Genomic DNA, 13,052 nt, shown 5'->3' with positions numbered 1-13,052 from the left:
CGCTATGAGTCGCAAGCGACTCAACAGCACATAACAACAACAACAACTATCAAGAATTATCAAAGAGATTAAGACAGAAAACACACATTGCCAGCTGCAGGAAGGCAGTCATCCAAAGGAAAATAAGGGAATGCTGTGAACTCTGCCTATAAAAATCTGAAGATGAAATGGGCCATTGCCTCAGAAAACAACCTAACACAGCTCACCCAATATGAAATATTTCAATATAATTATGAAAGAAATTAACTCTGTAACTTAAAAAACTTCTAAAAAAATAAATCATCAGACCAGTTTCACTGGAGAATTTATACCAAACATTTAAATAATTAGTACCAATTTAATATCATCAATTCCAGAAAATAGAGGCAATGGAACATTTCCTCATTGATTTTATTAATTTAGTATTATTCTGATACCAAGACATGATAGTCCCAAAAAGCCAAAAGACCAAAAAAGCTACACAAAATTACAGAATATATTTTTCACAAATGTACATGCAAAAGCCTGTAATAAAATATGAAAAAGGAATTCAGCAACTCACTCTCTTCCTCTCCCTCTCTGCTGGGAAGTCGATTCCGTCAAGTTTTCAAGGCTATAAATCTTTACTGGAGGAGGCTGTTTTTCTCCCATGGAGTGGCCTGGTGGATGTGAACTGCTGACTTTTTGGTTATCATTCTCTTATCTATCTGCCTGTCTATCTATCTCTAAAGAGAACTCTGGTGTTGTAGTAGATAGGGAGTTGCCCTGCTAACTCAGAGGCTGAACCTCTCTGATGGTTTCCAGGTGCTCCTTGGGAGAAAGATCAGCCATCTCCTCTAATAAAGATTTACTGAGGTTTATTCCAGGCTGATCCAATATATGAAAATTAAGAAAATTTATCATGCCAAGCTACAGAAAAAAAATTCCCATGCTCTTATCAATTGATGTGGAAAAAAACATTGGACAAACTTAAACACCCATTCATTACAGAACTCTCATAAAATAAACAGAGAGCAATTAAGAGTCCTGGCTGTACAATGGTGCTGAGCTGCCAACCGACTGGTCAGCACTCTGAACTTCCCAGCTGCTCCTCAGGAACGACATCTATAACTTGCTCCCATAAAAATTACAGCCTAGGCAGTCATGTGTGTCAAGTCCAGTACAACGGAATCAATTTACGGCATACAACAACAGGGTAGATTATTTAAGAACATTAAAAAAAAACTGTACATAAAGGGGACGGCGTATTCTCTTAGCTACTTCCTGCTGATTGGGAATGGCAAAGGACACACTGACAAAGGAACTTAATCAGAACTGACTTTGACAAGCACTGTGGCAATTGGACAATTAAAACAGACTTTCAAGGGGGGGAAAAGAAGAATGAACTGGGGAGGAGGGTAGAGAAAATAGTGCAACAATGAATGAATGAAAACCCCAAATCTCTTTAAATGTTCATTAAAATAAATAAAATTTAATAATAATAAAAAAACAAAAAACTGTACAGCTAACACTGTACTTAATGGTGACATACTGAAGGCAGGAAAAATGCAGTAGCCACTCAACGTCATTCTAGAGGATCTAGTAAGGTAAATAAAGTAAGAAAAGAAAATAAGAAGCTTGTTCTTCAAAAAGAAAACTATTCCTAGTTACAGACAAAATGATTATTCACCTAGACAATTTCAAGAAATCTTTGAAAAAACAAACACAACCCCTAGTAATCCTACAAACTAACAAGTGAATTCATCGAGGTGGTAAGATGAAAGATAAACATTTCAAAATTAATTGTATTTCTATATACAATCAATAAGTATTTAGAACCTAAAATTAAGACAATACAATGCAATTGATACTGACTTTAAAAAAAACACTGAAGTCTAACTCTACTAAATCATGTGCAGAATTTATATTCTGAAAAATCACAAAACACTGATGAAAGAAAGAAAAGATCTAAATAAATGGTGAGACATACCATGTTCATGGATTGGAAGACTCAAAAGAATAAACATGTCAATTCTCTCCAAACTTATAAGCAGGATTAAATTGATTCTTATAAAATTCCAGTGATTTGAAATACAGGCAACATTATTCTAAAATACATAAAAAAATGCAAAGAATCTGAATAGCTAAAATATTTTTTAAAGGAAAAATAAGAGAAAATTCTGTTTATGTGATTTGAAAACTTGTACAGCAGAGCAAAGAACCCAGAAAGTATTGAGCAGAGTTTGATATGAACAACATAATACTTAAAAGAGAAAACTGATTTAAAATGGGCCTCATCAAAAGTTGCTCCATGAAAAGAGCCTATAAAGAGGATAAAAAGACAAGGTACAAAGCAGGAGAAAATAACCTGCATATCTAACAAAGGACTTATGTGTAGAATACATGTAAAAACCTCAAATTCATTTCTACAAGTCAGAACTGACTCATAGCTGACTTCCCAGTGGGTTTTTTGAGTCTGTTAATGGCACAGGAGATTGCCTGTCTTTTCCCCACAGAACCACTGGTGGATTTCAACCCCTAGAGAGGCACTAACTTTGGGTTAGAAGTGCAGCTCTCTAGAGACTAAACCACCAGAGCTCTGAGAATATATAACAAACTTTCGAATCCCAACTAACAATTCTATGAGGAAATGGGTGAAAGACTGGAATAGATAATCCACATAGAGGAGATACAGATGGAAAATAAGCCCACAAAAAGAACCTCAACATCTCCAGTAATTAAAAACAAATAAACCCCAAGCCCACTGCTGTTCACTAAATCCCAACTCATAACAGCCTTCCCATGGTTTTCTAAGGCTGTAAATCTTTATGGGAGGAGACTGTTCACCTTTCTCCTACAAAGTGATGACTGGTCAGTTTGAACTACTCACCTTTGGTTAGCAGGCATACCTCCCCTTTTAGTCATTAGTGAAATGCAAATTAAAACCACAATGAGATACCACTATATTATCTATGAGAATGGCTGAAATAAAAATTAGACTATCAAATGCTGGTGAAGATAGATAGAAATTGAAGCTTCATACAGTACACATGGGAATATAAAATGGCACTGTCACTCTGGAAAAGAACTATTAAGAAAACAAACCACTAAACATTTAACAGGCATATAGCATAGCAATTCCTCTGCTGAACATTTAGTCTTAAAAAAATGAAAATTACTGTTCATACAGAAATTGATACACAAATGGTCACAGTAGCTTTATTCACAATAGACCCATGCTGGAAACTCAGATGCCCTTCAGTAGGCAGTTTATTAAATTGAAGCATGCCAATGAATATTACTCAGGATTTTAAAAAATAATGAACTGTCTATATACTTAATAACTTGGATGAATCTCTATAGAACTACGCTGAGTGCAGAAGCAAACTGAAATGTTTATACCCATTCCTCACTATTGACACTGTGAAGTTCCAAAGACCAAGTTGTTAAACAAAACGCATTATGTGAGAACTGCCTGTGGTGCCCCATTTCTGGCACCTCAGATGTCACAGCAGAGCTCTGCTCCATCCGGTTGTCACCTGCTAACTTTTCAGAACACAGCACCAGGCTTTTCTTCCAAGGGACTTCTGCGTGAGCTCAAACCACCAACCCTTCAGGTAGGTGCTGAGCTCTTAACCATTTGAACCACTTGGTAATACTAGAATAATATCAATTATATTAATAATAATAATAATAATAATAATAATAATAATAATGTATATTTCTCCCGTGTACTGCCTCTGAAAACCACTGGAGGGTCATAGATTCCGACTTGACAGTACACTACAATCTATTTTCCATAGTACTGTCAAAGTTATCTTTATAACATGCAAATTTCTAACCTTTTCATTCTTTTGCAAACCACATCTCCTGCACTACAGGTATAATTAAGAGGAAACTTTGTGGTGTAGTGATTAAAGCACTTGATTGCTAATCAAAAGTTCGAACATACCAGTCACTCTGTAGGAGAAAGATGTAAGTCTGTTGCAGACCGAGGGTAAAGTATTTTTATAAGTATTATAATAATGAGACACAACACCAAGAATGTAGGAGAAAAACCAGGTACAGCAGGAGGTGAACAGTTCTTCAACAACTGAAGCGCTGACCTTAGCTTCCCTGTGTCTTTATTGAAAATCGCCAGGGAGAAAAAGCACCAAGAGAATTCAATACAAATGAATCTAAGCTCTTTCTATTGAAGACCTTCTGCTTGATTCAGGAGGGAGGGGTGAACAAATACAATGCCCGAATCCTGTAAAGGCTTCAGGATTGCCTTAGTGTCTACCCCTGTAAACATTTAAGGATTGCGTTAGTGCTTCAGGGTGAATTCCAGCTTGTATCAGCCTCCCTCATAACCTAAAGTAGCATTTGGTTTATTACAGATATTTAGTAGGAAATTTGGCTTCCCACAAAAGTCTACTTCTGTAAGGGTTTACAGCCTTTGGAAACCTTATAGGGGAATTCTGCTCTTTTCCTATAGTGTTGGTTTAAGATGGAGTTGAATTGATGGTAGAGGCTTTTTGTTTGTTTTTTATGGCCAGGCCACATGCCATATCTTATTTAATCTTCATACACTATAGAAACCAAATGTTTCCCAAATGATGTTTTATGGCACACTGCTTTTTGTGACATCAGTGGTCCTCTCTGACAATTCTCCTCACTGTATGTATAGTTTGCTAGTCTATTAAAAAAGAGAGGATTTTTTCAAGTTTTAAAATATAAATGTGCCCTATAAATATTCAAAATATTATATTCAAAAGGAAGTCATCACATATAGCTTTCCTCCTTTTTCTTTGATTTTAAAACTCTTATTTTCATGCTGATAAAAACTTACCAAGGCAGCTATTGCTGCCAGTTTAGGGCCTGTGTCAGGAAAAGGAAGTCTTACTCATATACAGTGTCACCCAAAGGTAATAAAGGAGGTCAGAATTGCTTCCACTGTGAAAAGCTGGGCCACTTCAGCAGACAGTGTCACAGACGAGAGCCACAGATAGGCAAGGGAGTAGAGAGGAAGCTCCCACTCATTTGCTTTAAGTGTGGCTCTGAAGGACACTTGGCCAAGGTGGCCCACATCAGGTCCTTGTGGCTGACAGGACTGACAGGCCCCAGCTCCCAGCTGGAAACAAAGGAGGACGCTTCAACTATTTAGATCCTCCCAGAAGAGCCGTGGATGAGCATTAACATTACTGGTAAGTATATTCATTTTCTCCTGGACACAGAGCCTACTAATTGGTCCTAAAATCCTTCTGAGGTCCCAACTCTTCACACTATCTCTTAGTTGTTGGAATGGACGGAAAACCTCATAAGCAGTTCCTTACTTCACCTCTACCTTGCATGTGAACTTCCGAGTTGTAAAACAGCCCAGTGGTAGATGGAAATTGCTCCAGGACTTAAGAAGCATAAATGACATAGCTGAGCCTCTACATCTTGTGGTTCCTAACCTGTACTCTATAACAGACAAAGTGCTAGTCTATAGGCCTTTTATTGTAAGAACCACCTTCCCTCTGTAACTTGATTTGTGCCACTACTAGAACCTCTACTCGGAATATTACTGCTTGTTAATTTTTGACTCATGTACTTTTAACTTGTTAGTTAAATTTGTGTCTTCTAGGTTGCAACACCTCCATGATACATCTTCAAGGATATGAACATGTACGGCTAAGCACAATTAATAACAGTGCATCTAAATTACAAAATCAATCTCCATAATAGTCTATGTGTTTCCTACTGCCAAAGGGGCCCTTTAGAGTAGTGAGAGAAGATCTTCACCCTGAAACCCACAATGTCCCTTTTCAGCAGGAAGTAGCTAAGAGAATATGCCATCCCCTTTTCCTTATGAATCAGGGTGAAGTCTCTCTCAGGGAGGAGTGACAGGGAATGGCAAAGGGCACACTGACAAAGGAGATTAATCAGAACTGACTTTGACAAGCACTGTGGCAATTGGACAATTAAAACAGACATTCGGGGGGGGGGGGAAGAAGAACGAACTGGGGAGGAGGGTAGAGAAAACAGTGCAACAACGAATGAATGAGAACCCAAAATCTCTGTAAATGTTCATTAAAACTAGTAAAATTTAATAATAATTAAAAAAATAAAATAAACACTTCCATCGCTCCATGTAAAAAAAACCCCAAACAAACCAAAACTTACTAAAAGAAGCAGTGATTCTGTAATATTCCATAATGTTGGATGGAGCTGAATTTTTATGTTAATTTAGGTCATAGTTTTACTGTTACCAGTCTGACAATAATCACAGTGTTGATGATCCAAACTACTTACCATGTAACAATATAAATAGATCGTAGTACTAATGTGAAAACCAACATTCCATACATGACCTGAATAAGAAAGGAAAATGAAGTTAGTAGATCATTCTTTTTTGGCAGAGGAAATGTACTTTGTCCACAAAAATAATTCTCCTGGCTAACTGTAAACATTTCCTATCTTTCATTTCATTTTAAATAACACTTTTTTTAAAAAAAATAATGAATTATAATTAAGGCAATCAAAGTTTCATTAAATCCCTGTTGTACAGTGCCTTTCCCTTCATGTCTCGCTCTTTGATTTGAAGCATTCGATGGCTACTTCTACCTTGGAAATTGACCCAAGGGTAAAAATTTAAATCTCGTTTTATTATTCTCTTATCTGTTCTCCATAGGGAACTCTGGTGGCCTCGTGGTCAGGAGCTGTGCTGGCATCCCAAAAGCACATGGCTCAAATCCACAGGAAAAAGATGGGCGCTTTCCTCTTATTCATGATTAAGAGTCTAAAAACTCATTGGAGACTCAGCTATGAGTTGTTTCTGACTTGATGACACAAAACCAACAATCTGTTCTCCATAGTGCTGTCTAAGTATTTTTTCTAAAACACAAATTTTGAGTATTTTCATTCTTGTGCAGACCACATCTGTACCACAGGTTAAAGTAGCATGATATTTGAGGCCTTGATCTGACTCTTGCCTACTGCTTTATTATCTCTTACCTCCAGGATCTTCTAATATGTACATGTTGTTGTTACGTGCTGCTGAATCAAAACCGACTCATAGCTGACCCTCCAGTGAGTTCTCTGTGGCAGTTCATCTCACAGGAGACTGCCCATCTTCTCTCCCACAGAGCAGCTGCTAGACTCAAACTGCTTGTCTTTGGGTTGGGAGCACAATTCTTTACCATGAAGCCACAGCATTCCTCAGTATATTCATAGACATAATATCATCCATAAAAACAACTAGTGGTCTTTCTCTATTAAATAGAATCCAAGAAATATTTATTGAGCCTTACACTAGGCCCTGGGGAATGCAATAGTATGAGTACCAAACAGACCCAGGTTAACGCAGGCCTGCCTGAGGGTGAGCATAGTGTTCTACCACCGTGGATACAGTAGGGTTAAAACAGGGACTGTTTTGTCTGCTTTGGTTGTTGTGAAGGATTGTACCCAGGTTGGAGGATTTGGGCCTGCATGAGTATAAAAAACAGTCAACATATAGATGGGTAGGAAAAGCCTCTGTACCTTACAATGACCACCCTTGCCCCACCCAAAGACAATTGGCTCTCATTATTGGTAAATATATATCCTTTCTGAAAGACAGGGCAAAAGAGTATCTGCTTTTCTCCTGTGGAGAGCCTGCTGTATTCAAACTGCTGGCCTTTCAGGTAGCAGCTCACCGTGTCACGAACTGTGTTACCAGACTCCTTCGCTGAGTGTGCTTTGTAGAGGCCGAACCAACCCGTAGCTGACCCTCCAGCAGGTCTTTCAGAGGTGTTAAACGACACCTCCCTCAGAGGTGCTGGTAGTGGATTTGAACCACTGGAAGCACACTTTCTTACCACTAACCCACCCCAGCTCCCTATCGGAGCACTTTAGACACAGTAAAACCATTACTGAGATATGTAATACTGGAGAGAATACATAGTGGAGAGAAAAATGATGAGTTCATTTCTGGGTATATTTAGAGATTGAAATGCCAGTGAAATATCCAAGTAGAAAACTCTAGGAGAAATTAAGATTATCTGGGATTAAAGCATAGAAGAAAAATTTGGGTTGAGAAACTGATTTATAAATCATCAGCATACAGAAGCAAAGGGTCCCTGGTGGAGTAGTTTAACATGTTATGGGGCTCCTAACCAAAATGCTGGAAGTTGGAATACACAGGCTGTTCTTCAAAAGAAAGATGTGAGTCTTCTGAATAGGTTTACATACAGTCTTCAAGGAGAAGACTATGAGTTGGAACCAACTTGACAGTGGTGAGTGGGTTTGGTTTTTATACAGAAGTCATGGGAAACGGATTATTCAGGGAGTATTAGAACATATTAAATGATGAGGAATGAACCTATATTGTGGAGGTACGATAAGGCTTTTTCAAATGGATTCACTTACCCCCTGAGCTTCCCTCTTCCCCATTCCCTTCTAGTGGTTTATCCAATACCTGTTTTTTTTTTTACTTTACAAAGATTGATGATTTTCAGCTGGCAAACTGTCATCTATAAAAGCTTGATTTCCCAAGCTCCACAGGGTTCCAAGGCAGCTCTGGTGGCTTAGTGGTAAGGTGTTGCACTGTCAGCTCAAAGGCATGTGGTTTGAATCCACTAGCTACTCCATGGGAGAAAATGGGCAATCTCCTCCCTTGTGATTTATTGCCACCGAAAACCCAGTGAAGGGTCAACTATGAGTTGGTTCTGATTCCACAGTACATAACAACATTGGGTTCTAAGACTGTAATCTTCATAGACATTGTTATGTGCCATTGAGTTGGAACCAACTCATAGCTGACCCTCTAGTAGGAGTCACATGGGAGGTTAATGCCTTTCTTTCTCCTGCACAGCAGTTGGTGGATTCAGACTGTGTACTTTTGGTTAGCAGTGCAAATCCGTGCCACTTGGCCAACATGTCAAGTACGATTCATAGCAAACCTGTCAACAACAAATCTGAACTCTGTGCCATTCTCACAATTTCTGACACACCTGAGTACATGCAGCCATCACTGTGTCAGTTCACCTAGTTGAAGGTCTTTTCTTTTACCAATCCTCCACCTCTCAAACCATGATGTCTCCTCCAAGAAATAAATAACCTCTCCAAGCAGCATGCCTGAAGTATGTGAGGCAAAGCATTATCTTTGCCTTTAAGGAACACTGGCTGCACTTTCTCCAAGACATACTTGTTTGTTCTTTTGGCAAACCATCGAGTATTCAGTATTCTTCTCCAACACCACAGCTCAAAGACATCAATTCTTCATCTGTCATTCTTCTTTATTGTCCAGCTCTCAGATGCATAGCGAGTGACTGAATCAATTGTGAAAGCAGACTGCCATACCTTTTCCTGGCAGGGTGTCTACTGTGTTTAAATTACTACCCTTTCAGTTGGCAGCCGGACAGTAACCACTATGCCACGAGGGCTCCTAGAATCTAATATTAATTTGAAGAATAAAAATAGGACCACAGAATACATACTTTTCTGCTCCTTGAGATTTTATATCCTAATATATTTTAGAGTGAATTTTTCTCTTTCTATATTTAAGAATTTTTTTCAATCCCCAAGCTTTAGAAAGTCTATGCAAATATTATTGTTTTCTTTCTGCTAATGCATCCTGGAATATGCTGTATTTAAACCAAGATCTCTGGGAACTTACATCCTAAGAAGAAAGTAGGATGTGTTCTTGTTGATCAAGAAAGGAGAATTTAAAGCCTATTCAGAAAAATAGAAAGACAAAAAAAAAGAAAAAGAAAAAGAAAAAGAAAAAAGATGTTCCTTGAGTTTATATTTTGATGCCTTTTTGAAAAGAATTGAATATGGATGAAGCTGAGAGGTGAAAAACATACATATGGGGTATAGTTTTCATACAGGACTTTGTAAACTGCATATATACAGTATTTTGCTTATCATGGAGCAGACTGATTTCTAGTATTCCTTGGTTTGAATGAAAAGATAGTGAAGAATTCCAAAACCAGGGTTTTGGTGTTTTTTTCTTTTTTTTACTTTTTTACCAAGCACTTACTGAACACTGACCAAGTGCCAAGCATTGGACTAGGTACTTGATACTCAAAGATGAAAGGACAATATGGTCCAGACCATAGTCTTTGCCATTACTTGCAGGATAGAGCAGGTTTCAGTTCTCTGTCTTCTCTATCCATTATGAAGTTATATATTGGCGCAGTGGTGAAGATCTCTGTTTTCTTAATTTGAAGGCTGTAATCTTTGATCTTCTCCAGCAAGCATTTAAAGTCTTCCTCACTTTCAGCAAGTAAGGTTGTGTTATCTGCATAACATGAGTCTTCCTCTGATTCTGACGCAACATTCATCTATATAAAATCCATTGTGTGAATATACCATAGTTTTTCTATCTTTGCAAATTTTTAAAAAACACCATTAATGGGACGAAAAAAAATTTTTTTGGTGCCACCTGACAGGATGCCATGAGAAGGATACATCATATCTGTGCTGGTCCTACTGAAAATGCACAACCTGATTAAAACCAAGAGAAAATATCAGGCAAATCAAAGCAATAGGTTGTACATAAAACATCTGGCCTACATCAAAAGTACTAGGATCATAATCAAGAGAAGACTTTATTTTCTTCACTGGTTCCTTCAAAGGAGGTTTAGGAGGCTAACATCCTTGGAACTAAAGCAATAAATAAAAATTACTGGGTTAACTAGCAAAACATGAATAGGTTATGAAAATTTTAATGGTTTTATTACAGTTATGTGGGACCATATTATTTATAAGAAGTAAACACTGGAATATATGATGGTTGTTGTTGTGTCCTGTTCAGAACTGACCCTCTGGAGAGTTTTCAGATGCAGTAAATCACATGGAAGGAGAATGTCCACTTTTCCCCCATGGAGAAGCTGGCAGCCCTGAAACCACGTGCCTCAGGGATTGCAGAGCTTCTTGCCACTAGGCCACTACAGTTCTACCTTGATGGTAACAAAGTCTTAAAAAATTAGAGGAGAAAAAGGTTCTTATCAATTCTTGCACCTTTTCTGTAAATTTGGTATTATTTAAAAAGAAACATAAGTATGAAAAACAATGTGAATGAAAAATAGTGTGAAGCACAATACATACAAACTTTGTAAGCAAACCAATATAAAATTAAAAAAAAAAGGGGGGGTTCATTTACTTTCTAATCCATCTGAATACTTATTAGTTTGTGCTCTAACCTCCAGGGGGAGCTCAAGCCTTTCATTGTAGGAAAAAGGCATTCAGTTGATCCTTGGTAAAGAGCAGTTCATCAGAGTGGGAAATGGGGAGGGATTAATGGAAAAAATTGTTACTGGAAACCTGTTGTGGTAAAAAATGATGAGTTTTAGGTATTTGGAATTTGTAATGGCTCCACTGATATTAATGCAATAAAGTGCCCAATTTTTAATTAACTTTTGATTGAAAAGGCAATGGGCTATATAGTCAGGAGTTCTAGATTTTTCTACTGTGTGATTCAAAACTCAAACTCGCTGCACTGCAATCCCAGAGGTGCGCGGTTCAAATCCACCAGATGCTCTGCTGGAGAAGGAGGGAGCAATCTCCTCCTGTACCAGTCAGATCTGATTTGACGGTACATGTAAAAATAATACAATAAAAATTTTAAAAAAGCCCAAACAAACAAAACTCAAACTAACTGTTGAGTTGGTTATGACTCAACCATCAGGTCCCTGAGGCTGTAAATGGTAACAGAAGGAGAATGTCCCATTTCCCCTCCCCCCTCCACTTGATGGAGTCAAACTCAGATAAGGTGTTTTGGTTAGCACCCTCCATTAGTTCCCTCTGTAGGATACCACCAGAACTGTTTACTCCCTGTTTATTACCTCAATATATAATTTTGAGGAGTTCTTGGGTGGTACAAATAGTTAACATATCAGGTGCTAACTCAAAGGCTGGAAGTTTGAGTCAGAGGTATCGCACAGGAAAGATCTGGTGACCTAGTTCCAGCAGGAGGTAAGGGTGGGAAAGCCAATGAAAACCTGTGGAGAAAAGATCTATTGTAATACACATGGAGTCACTGAACTGGCATGAACCTGACAGCAGGCAACTTGTTTTATAGGCTTTGGTCTCTCATTTGTAAAATGCAGGAACTGAGCTAGGAAACTGTGATTGTTTATTCTATAATATGGATTTAAGAGACCTTTTCTTTTCAAGAGCAAAACAGTAAGAACAGTACATTGACAGAGAACTGCTAGAAATATAAGCTGGGTTCAAAGTCGAGAAAGGAGGACATGAGGGAGGTATCCTTTCTCCATGCTTTTTCAATCTATATACTGAACAGATCATTCAGGATTGGACTTTATGATGAAGAATGTATCAGGATTGGAGGAAGACTCATCAACAACCTGCTTTATGCAGATGGCACAACCTTGCTCACTGAAACTGAGGAGGACCTGAGGCATTTGCTGCAGAAGGTCAAGGACCGCAATCTTTAATATCGATTGCATCTCAACATCTAGAAGACAAAGATTCTCACCACTGAACTAAAAGACAGCATTGTGATAGAGAAAAGATTGAGGTTAATGATTTCATTTTGCTTGAATTCCACAATCAACACTCTTGACAGAAGCAGTTAGGAAATCAAAAGATGAGTTACATTGGGAAAATCTGCTGTCAAGGACTGCTCGAGTGTTAAGAAGCAATGATGTCAGTCTAGAGACTAAAGTGCACTAAAGACTGGAAGACCAGGTCATGGTCTTCCAATTGCTTGCTGTGCATCAGAGAGCTAGACAATGTCTAAGGATGACAGAAGAAGAATCAATGTTTTTTGAGTTGTGGTGCTGGAGAAAAGTACTGAACACGGACTGCCAAGAAAACAAACAGGTCTGTCCTAGAGAGGGTGAAATCAGGTTGCTCCTTGGAGGCAGGGATTTTGAAGCTCTGTCTCACGTACTTTAGGCATGTTGCCAGGTGGAACCAGTCCTTGGGAAAGGATATCATGCTGAGAAGGATTACCACCCCTTGCCCATCCTCACCCCTCTACTCCCACCCTCCCCTCTTGGATCCACATATACATTTTACTAGTTATCTTTCTATTTCAACAATAATTGTCTTATAGAGTATCAAATGCCATATCTTGAGTGAAACCTTCCCCAAATCCTCTTCTGTTGTTGTGATCATTGTGT

General features: G+C 38.3%; 1 protein-coding gene across 2 annotated transcripts in view; it reads right to left on the bottom strand.

The window, feature by feature from the left end:
* ACER3 (alkaline ceramidase 3) overlaps positions 1-13,052 on the bottom strand; it is a 151,380-nt gene that overhangs the window by 18,585 nt on the left and 119,743 nt on the right. For both annotated transcript variants that reach the window (XM_006882873.1, XM_006882874.1), the window contains one exon: positions 6,235-6,293. In XM_006882873.1, coding sequence (XP_006882935.1) covers positions 6,235-6,293 — 59 coding nt within the window. The remainder of the gene's footprint in view (positions 1-6,234; positions 6,294-13,052) is intronic.

This window comes from Elephantulus edwardii, unplaced genomic scaffold (genome assembly GCF_000299155.1).
Source record: "Elephantulus edwardii isolate Elephantulus edwardi_28Jun2011 unplaced genomic scaffold, EleEdw1.0 scaffold00025, whole genome shotgun sequence".
NCBI classification, from domain to species: Eukaryota; Metazoa; Chordata; class Mammalia; order Macroscelidea; family Macroscelididae; genus Elephantulus; species Elephantulus edwardii.
Note: the sequence above shows the minus strand (reverse complement) of the source record. Positions and strands in the feature narration are given on the sequence as shown.